This window comes from Panulirus ornatus, chromosome 34 (genome assembly GCF_036320965.1).
Source record: "Panulirus ornatus isolate Po-2019 chromosome 34, ASM3632096v1, whole genome shotgun sequence".
In the NCBI taxonomy this organism is placed as follows: domain Eukaryota; kingdom Metazoa; phylum Arthropoda; class Malacostraca; order Decapoda; family Palinuridae; genus Panulirus; species Panulirus ornatus.
This window is the reverse complement of record NC_092257.1, coordinates 6170550-6180549: the sequence shown is the minus strand read 5'-3', so window position 1 is coordinate 6180549 and position 10000 is coordinate 6170550. Positions and strand designations below refer to the sequence as shown.

Genomic DNA, 10000 nt, shown 5'->3' with positions numbered 1-10000 from the left:
TTCTTCTTCTTCTTCTTCTTCTTCTTCTTCTTCTTCTTCTTCTTTTCCTTCTTCTTCTTCTCCTTCTTCTTCTTTTTCTTCTTCTTTTTCTTCTTCTTCTTCTTCTTCTTCTTCTTCTTCTTCTTCTTCTTCTTCCACTCGTCTCCATCGCCTTAGACAAGTTCCATCTCTCTAATGCCTGGAATTCCTCCACCTCGCTGAACTCCATCTCATTAAGGTCGTTGTGTTCTCATTTCCCGAGGTCGTTTTTGCTTTGTTCCATCGCCTTAAAGCCGATCGTCTCCATCACGGTTTTAGTCTCTCTAATACATCTACTTAATCTACCTGATTTGTTGGTCTTATATCTACTCCATCATGTTGATGTCATTCTACTCCATCATCCTCGAAAGTCTCTCTTTCAAATCCATCAGCATACAGCGTTTCTACTCCATCACTCTTATAGTCTTTCTCTGCTCCATCTCCCTCCAATCTCTCTCTCTCTCTCTCTCTCTCTCTCTCTCTCTCTCTCTCTCTCTCTCTCTCTCTCTCTCTCTCTCTCTCTCTCTCTCTCTCTCTACTCCATCACTTTAATGCATCTCTCTACTCCAACAACCTACGACCTCTCTTTCTCCCTCTTCACTCCATCACTGTGCGGTGTCTCCACCCCATCACTCTACTCTCTCTCTCTCTCTCTCTCTCTCTCTCTCTCTCTCTCTCTCTCTCTCTCTCTCTCTCTCTCTCTCTCTCTCTCTCCTCCATGCCCATACAGTCTCTCCTTAGTCCATCCTTGTGCCGTGATTCTACTCCATCATCCTGCAATACCTCTCTACTCCATCACCCTGCAATACCTCTCTACTCCATCATCCTGCAATACCTCTCTACTCCATCATCCTGCAATACCTCTTCACTCCATCATCCTGCAATACCTCTTCACTCCATCATCCTGCAATACCTCTCTACTCCATCATCCTGCAATACCTCTCTACTCCATCATCCTGCAATACCTCTCTACTCCATCATCCTGCAATACCTCTTCACTCCATCATCCTGCAATACCTCTCTACTCCATCACCCTGCAATACCTCTCTACTCCATCATCCTGCAATACCTCTCTACTCCATCATCCTGCAATACCTCTTCACTCCATCATCCTGCAATACCTCTTCACTCCATCATCCTGCAATACCTCTCTACTCCATCATCCTGCAATACCTCTCTACTCCATCATCCTGCAATACCTCTCTACTCCATCATCCTGCAATACCTCTCTACTCCATCATCCTGCAATACCTCTTCACTCCATCATCCTGCAATACCTCTCTACTCCATCACCCTGCAATACCTCTCTACTCCATCATCCTGCAATACCTCTCTACTCCATCATCCTGCAATACCTCTTCACTCCATTATCCTGCAATACCTCTCTCTCCTCCATCTCCTTAAAGTTCGACTGATCCATCTCCCTTAAGTCAAGAGGAGGAAGATCCCATCCTCCAAAGGCCTCCAACACCCTCACAACACGTCGGGATCAAAAGGAAGTATCAAAACACATATAGGGGAAACCACAACCTGGATCTAATCCACAACCATTTGCCGTCTCCAAGGAAAGCCCTCTCACAACACACCAACAGATTAATGACACTATATTTCCAGTTTGGAAACTAGATATTGCTTATATACACCGACGACCATAGACGTCCTTTTCCCCCAGTAAACACGACAGCCACACAGCCAAAGTTGGCCTCGGTGGCCCCCCCCAGAACCTGTGTTGAACGCGAGGCATCGCATGTCTTTGGATTATGGTTCCCAGTCGCTTTGATCTGTAGACAAATTGTATTTTTTGCGATTATTTTTGTCGGGGTTGATTTCTATGATTGGTTGGTAGATGTGGTGGCCCTGGGGTGATGATGGGATGTTGGGGATTGGTGGAGAGAAAGAGGAAGAGGGAGAGAGATTTTCAATAACAAGAAATATAAGCTTTTTTTGTTTTTTGTTTGTTTTTCTTGCTCTTAGTGCCATTCTGTGGGGGAGAGATGGAGGCACATATGTATGAAACATGTCCGCAGGTCTTACTACTTTGACTGTCTCGTCTCACTTGTTTCGGGCTCGCACATCTCCACATATTCCATCAAATACAACTCCATCAAAGACACTCCCTGTGGAGCCTTTCTCCACCACACTGTGGTCTCTTTTCTCCAACAGCGTAGAGTGGGTCTTCTCCACCAATCTAAACTCCCTCTCTGCCTATATTTTGACCACCCTCAAATGTCTTCCCCAACACCACCAGATATATATGATGTGATTATTACACGAAAGTGCACTTGGGAACTTTTCGTGTTTCATTTTCCCCGTGGACTCATAGGAATATATATATATATATATATATATATATATATATATATATATATATATATATATGGGAGCGGGGGGCTGGAAATATTCCCCTCTCGTTTTTTGATTTTCCAAAAGAAGGAGCAGAGAAGGGGGCCAAGTGAGGATTTCCCTCAAAGGCTCAGTCCTCTGTTCTTAACGCTACCTTGCTAACGCGGGAGATGGCGAATAGTATGAATATATGTATATATATATATATATATATATATATATATATATATATATATATATATATATATATGTGTGTGTGTGTGTGTGTGTGTGTGTAAGCAACTGTCCATACCTGTAAGAAACTTGTGTTTTCTTTGAGAAAACCTAAACAGAACATAAAAGTTTGGAGTCTGAATTAAAGTGAGCGTACAGGAGGGAGGGAACACACGACCCTCTTACTACACGACGCACGTCGCTGGTGAGGTGGACGACCCTCTCCTCCCACGACCCCCTTATACCCCCCCTCCTTCCACAACCCCCCCATCCCTGGAACGACCCATGGTGGGGGGAGGGGGAGGTGGGGGGGGGGGGTCGTCCACTTTGTTGACGTAGTAATGAAAAGAAAGAAACATCAGGTTATTACCTGTGTTTGATGATGTCCTGCCATCATCTCTCTCTCTCTACTCTCTCTCTCTACTCTCTCTCTCTCTCTCTCTCTCTCTCTCTCTCTCTCTCTCTCTCTCTCTCTCTCTCTCTCTCTCTCTCTCTCTTTCTCTCTCTGCTTTCTCTCTGCTTTCTCTCTACTCTCCCAACTCTCTCTCTCTCTCTCTCTCTCTCTCTCTCTCTCTCTCTCTCTCTCTCTCTCTCTCTCTCTCTACTCACTCACTCACTGACGGGCGCCCCTCTCCTGGTGCAGGTAACGTGGATGAAGCGGGATGAAGACCAGCTGTTGACTGTGGGCGAGGAACCTTACTCCTCCGAGGCCAGGTACTCCGTGTCGCACGTCCGCCACCTCAAGGTATGCTGACCCACCCACCCATGACCCACCCTGACCCACCCCTGACCCACCCACCCCTGACCCACCCACCCATGACCCGCCCATCCCTGACCCGCCCATCCCTGACCCACCCACACACCCCTGACCCACACACACACCCCTGACCCGCCCATCCCTGACCCACCCACACACCCCTGACCTATGCTTCCTCACCCACCCCTGACCCACCCCTGACCCACCCACCAACCCACCCCTGACCTATGCTTTCTCACCCTTCAACCACCCACCCACCCCTGACCCACCCGCCCCTGACCCACACACACCTGACCTATGCTTCCTCACCCTTCAACCACCCCTAACCCTCCCCTGACCCACCCCTGACCCACCCCTCACCCACCCCTCACCCATCCACCCCTGACCTACCCACACCTGACCCACACACCCCTGGCCTATGTTTCCTCACCCTTCAACCACCCACCCACCCCGACCCACCCACCCACCCACCCGCCCCTGACCCACCCTCCACCCACCCACCCCTGACCTATGACCTTCCTTCCCCACCCCACCCACCCCTGACCTATGACCTTCCTTCCCCACCCCACCCACCGTGACCCTATGATCTTTGACCCACGCATGCCTCCCACTTCCTATAACTCGAAATCTAATACATCCGGCATCTCAAAGTATGCATCCTCACCCTTGACCCACCCACCAACCCACCCTTGACCCACCCCTGACCCACCCCTGACCTATGACCTTCCCACTCACCGTGACCCCATGACCTTTGACCCACGCATGCCCACTTCCTATAGCTGGAAATCTAATACGTCTGGTGTGCTTCTTGACCCACCCCTGACCTATGACCCCACCCCACTCCACCCCACCTCCATGACCTTTGACCCACACACGCCGCCCACGTCCTATAACTCGAAGTCTAATAGTCATACAAGGAAGGTGTTTAGTGTTGACACAAGAAGAAAAGACATGAGTTATGAGGGTAGAGAAAGGCTCTTCCTCATAATGCATTATGAGGAAGTATATGGTAGTAGTAGTAGTAGTAGTAGTGGTAGTAGTAGTAGTAGTAGTGGTAGTAGTAGTAGTAGTAGTGGTAGTAGTAGTAGTAGTAGTAGTAGTAGTAGTAGTAGTAGTAGCGATAGTAGTGGTGATATAAGCAGTAATAGTAGTAATAATAATATCAGTAGTAGTAGTAGTAATGATAGTAGTGATGATATAAGTAGTGGTAGTAGTAGTAGTAGTAGTAGTAGAAGTAGTAGTAGAAGTAGCAGTAGTAATTTCCTTTACTATGTAATCACGCACACCAAAGCTGTGCAGGTACATATACATTACATATATATATATATATATATATATATATATATATATATATATATATATATATATATATATATATATGTATATGTATATATATATATATATATATATATATATATATATATATATATATATATATATATATATATATCCCTGGGGATAGGGGAGAAAGAATACTTCCCACGTATTCCCTGCGTGTCGTAGAAGGCGACTAAAAGGGGAGGGAGCGGTTGGCTGGAAATCCTCCCCTCTCGTTTTTTTTTAATTTTCCAAAAGAAGGAACAGAGAAGGGGGCCAGGTGAGGATTTTCCCTCTAAGGCCTAGTCCTCTGTTCTTAACGCTACCTCGCAAATGCGGGAAATGGCGAATCGTATGAAATATATATATATATCGCGTATTGACACGAGTCAAACGTGCTTCGAGACTGCTTCATTTGTGTCGGTATTCTCGAACCTTTGGGGTGTGTGTGTGTGTGTGTGTGTGTGTGTGTGTGTGTGTGTGTGCGTGTGTGTGTGTGTGTGTGTGTGTGTGTGTGTTGGGGGGGGGGGGGGGTGGTTCACACTTCACACTCGGACATGGTCAAGTCTCGTGACCACACTAATTTATTCATTGCACTCGTATACAAACCTCCTGACTTCATACTAAGCCTTCGTACACACACATATATATTCGAAAAATGAAAACAAAATAGAAGAGTCACATTGCTTCATATGAAAACGAAGCGGTTCAATCCCCTGTTTCCCGTAATGAAAACGTAGGAAACAAAAAACGGGATGCGTGTTGTTACTGGATCTATTGCCTATTATATACCCAAAAGCAATGAGTCAGGGAACCCCAAAATTAAACTTGTGAAAAATAGACTCAAATCAAAGTTTGGATTAATGATTGCGTGGTGATCCTATCGATCGCTTAGGATAATGAGGTGGTTAGGTGGTTAAGGTGACATTGAAACCAGCAGTTTGATCCTTTCTAACCACCTTGTTCAGGTGTTTAGAATACTCATCAATTACTTACACCCTAACGATGATATAGTCATTATTCAAAAGTGGGTATTTTAGATCCGTTCATATAAACTATATAAATTCCATATACCAGAATACCTGTATCAAATAACATCATCTCTCTATATATATATACATTTTTAATGTAAAAACTATTCAAACTATTAATTATCAGAGCAATATGTGTTATAATTACTTATGCAATGTTTTGATTAATTTTATGATAAAGCTATTTAATTAATCTAGAATTCATTTTGAATGAAATTTCATGAAGGAACTCCCAAATGTATGTGTATTTCAGGGTTATAATTCCTCTATTTGGTTTGTAAATAAGCCTATTATTCTTGTAATGGGCTTGTAAGTGGACTTATTATTACTTAAATAAGTTCGTTAATCCCCTCATCAGCTTCTGTGTTAGGCTGATAAATGACATTATTATTCTAATAAATAAAAAAAAAAGAAACTTGTAAATAATTTGAAAATTCTCGCACTTGGGTTGTAAATGACTTCATCAAGTCTTGTAAATAAACACAGAATTCCTGCTCTGGGGTTGTAAATAACTCCTTTATTTTTACATTAAGTTTGTGAAGGACTGTAAATAACCATATAATCCTATTACTGTTAAAGGATTGTAAATAAACACTATTTTCGTAATAGACTTGTAAACACGTCTAACTTTTACATATTAAGCTTGTAAACAGAGCTTATTTTGCATAAGGCTTGCTTATAATTATAATTCTTAGATAAGGATTGTATATACCCTTATTATCACAAATTACTATTACCCAGTCAAGCTCATATTAGGTATATAAATAGCCCATTTACCCTGGTAATTGGCTTGTAAATAGAGATTTCAACATTTGTATCAGGGTTATAAGATAAACCTATTTTTTTTTCCAAACTAATTCATTTCGTGTTTTCGACTAGGTCTCTCTCTCTCTCTCTCTCTCTCTCTCTCTCTCTCTCTCTCTCTCTCTCTCTCTCTCTCTCTCTCTCTCTCTCTCTGGGGAGAAAAAGTGGATCAGGTGTTTTTTCTGATGAATGTTGGTGAGAAAAACATAGCTAAAAAAAAATGGTTTTACATGTGCCATTTTTTGGAAACACGAAGAAGCATATGATGAGGGTAGACAGAGATGCTCCTGTGGCAGGCGCTACGAATATATGGTGTGGGAGGAGAGCTGATAGAATCAGTAAACGAGTTTCTGTCAACAGATTAAGGCGTGCATGCGAGTAGGAAGAGAGGAGGAAGAGTGGCAACTCATGAATTAGGACTGCGGCAAGAGAGTGTGTGATATCACCATGGCTGTTTGATCTGTTTGTGAATTATGAGTGATAATGGACATGAATCATAGAGTGTCTGAGAGAGGAGTAGGTTTGCAGTTAGTTGGAAGGTGTGATGGGATATGGTGAAACGTGAGTCAAATGCTGTTTGCTGATGATGCCGCTGCCCGCCCCGCCCCGCCCTGCCCTGGTGGCAAACGCGTGTAGCACACTGCAGAAGCTGGCGTCTGAGTTTTGGAGCGCATGCCAAAGGAGAAAGAGGAAAGTTGATGGGAATAGAAGTGAAGTTGTTATATCTAGTATGGGTGAGGGAGGAAAATTGTGGCAGTGGGAGTCTGAATGGAGAGAGCGTGGAGGCAGTGGAGTATCTTAGTTACTTAGAGGTAGTGGAGTATCTTAGTTACTTAGAGGTAGTGGAGTATCTTAGTTACTTAGAGGTAGTGGAGTATCTTAGTTACTTAGAGGTAGTGGAGTATCTTAGTTACTTAGAGGTAGTGGAGTATCTTAGATACTTAGAGGTAGTGGAGTATCTTAGATACTTGGAGGTAGTGGAGTATCTTAGTTACTTAGAGGTAGTGGAGTATATTAGTTACTTAGAGGTAGTGGAGTATCTTAGTTACTTAGAGGTAGTGGAGTATCTTAGTTACTTAGAGGTAGTGGAGTATTTTAGATACTTGGAGGCAGTGGAGTATCTCAGATACTTGGAGGTAGTGGAGTATCTTAGTTACTTAGAGGTAGTGGAGTATCTCAGATACTTGGAGGTAGTGGAGTATCTTAGTTACTTAGAGGTAGTGGAGAGTATCTTAGATACTTGGAGGTAGTGGAGAGTATCTTAGATACTTGGGGAGTGGGGTGGCTGAGTTAAGACACGAAGGGGGGGATGAGGAAGAGGAGGGAGAGTGAGGGAGGGAGTGGTGTGGTGTGTGTATTCAGGAGTGTGTGTGTGTGTGTGTGTGTGTGTGTGGAGAGAGAGAGAGAGAGAGAGAGAGAGAGAGAGAGAGAGAGAGAGAGAGAGAGAGAGAGAGAGAGAGAGAGGAGGTCTGCAAGGACAAAGACGCGTGTTTGATAATGGAGTCAACCCAGCGTTGGTGGACAGACGCGGGACGAGCGTCTTGGCTGATATAGAGAATGGACGACGGAGGAGGTGCTGGAAATGAAATGCTGGAGGACAATAGATGGTACGCGGTGGGTTGCTTGAATTGGAAATGAGAGGGTTAAAAGGACGCGTGTTATAGGAAGAAGACTATGGCTGGCGGAGATGAAGCGGGTGGGTTGAAATGGTTTGGACATACGGAGAGGATGAGTGAGGAGAGGTTGAACAAAGAGGGTATACACGTGAGAAGTGAAGGCGACAACGAGGAATGGCTGATCAGGGACGAGATGGCACGATGGGGGTCTGAACATGCAAGAGGATGTGAGCCATGCGTAGGATAAGGCAAAATGGAGCCATGTTGTATACGGGGAGCGAGGTGCTGTCCCTGGGATAAAGCAAAAGGTGTTACATATCGTTACCAAAGACTCCAACTATCGCCCCCCCCCTTACCCCCCCAGGAACTGTCAACAAAAGGACGGCGTGACGTCACGGAGATAGACAGAGTGGCGCAAAAACAGTAAAAAAAAAAAGAAAGAGAAAAAGAAAAAAGAATATGAAATCTCGCGAGCCACAGAGATGATAAGGAGGACACATCACAGAGGCAAATTACCCAACCTGAAATAGAAAATAGGAGAAAGCGAAGTGAGAGAGAGAGAGAGAGAGAGAGAGAGAGAGAGAGAGAGAGAGAGAGAGAGAGAGAGAGAGAGAGGAAATGAAAATACGGAAGCCTATCTCTCTTGAAATAACGCGTCATCTAAAGAAAGAGAAAGATATAAAAGTGTGGAATTTTTGCCCGGCAGCGATGTAATCCAAGTGTGAAGTTCACAGGCGGGAGAAAACGAACATCCCCTCCACACTTACACCCCCACACACACACCCCACCTTCACCCAAACCCCCTTTACACCCCCACACACACCCCACCTTCACCCCAACCCCCTTTACACACCCCCCCTCCATCACCAGAGAAAATGTGCTCCGAAAATGGCGGAGAAGTGTGCGAAAGTGTTGGAAAGGATGGAAGGTGGTGGGAGGGAGGAGTGGAAATAGTGTGATAGTGATATGTTCGTTTTGTTTTGTGCTGGGCAAAGGGGGCTGAGGAGAGAGAGAGAGAGAGAGAGAGAGAGAGAGAGAGAGAGAGAGAGAGAGAGAGAGAGAGAGAGGAAATAGGAGTGTGTTCGTTCGATTGGAGGGCAAGACGCGTCTCCCAAGTCTGCCCGGAAATCGTTTTCTTTGACAAGGTTTGGCTGCAGGAGGAAAATGTGACTTTTGAGTTACAAAATAAACAATTACTTTGCTCTGGGGCGACTCATGTCGAAGAATTTTTAAGAGAAATTGTATTTTTGTGTGATGCATATATTCAAGTCAATAGTATTACTAAAGAGGATATAATATAAATGTAATTGCATAAAACATTTCGTTTCTAAAATGGCAGGGAGAGGGGGAGATGGTGTGGGAGGGGGGACTTAATAAAAACAGAAGTAATAAGTAGTTTATATATACAAGAGCGAGGCATTACCTGCCATGACGTAACAAAAAGGGGGCCTGCTAGAGAGAGAAAGGGAGAGAGAGAGAGAGAGAGAGAGAGAGAGAGAGAGAGAGAGAGAGAGAGAGAGAGAGAGAGAAGAAGGGAGAGAGAGGGAGGGAGAAGGGAGAGAGAGAGAGAGAGAGAGAGAGAGAGAGAGAGAGAGAGAGAGAGAGAGAGAGAGAGAGAGAGAGAGCATATATATATATATATATATATATATATATATATATATATATATATATATATATAAGACCCACTATCTCCAAATTGAAAGAGGAGGAAGGAGGGGAGGGGGAGAGGGGAGAGGGGAAAAAAGGTGGGTTGGGTGGGGGAGGGGAAGTCATATTCCTTGAAGTCGAGAGGAGAGAGAGATTCGTGTAACTCCTGAGTAAGGGGAGGGGGGGGAGCGAGACGACGACCCCACCCCCCCTTCCCTCCCTCCCTCCCCGCCTCAAGTACTGGCTGGTGG

General features: G+C 44.6%; 1 protein-coding gene across 2 annotated transcripts in view; it reads left to right on the top strand.

Moving 5' to 3' along the window:
* The window catches only part of LOC139759804 (zwei Ig domain protein zig-8-like), a 285121-nt gene that overhangs the window by 258751 nt on the left and 16370 nt on the right, over window positions 1-10000 (top strand). For both annotated transcript variants that reach the window (XM_071682281.1, XM_071682280.1), the window contains exon 3: window positions 3218-3319. In XM_071682281.1, the coding sequence (XP_071538382.1) occupies window positions 3218-3319 (102 nt within the window). The remainder of the gene's footprint in view (window positions 1-3217; window positions 3320-10000) is intronic.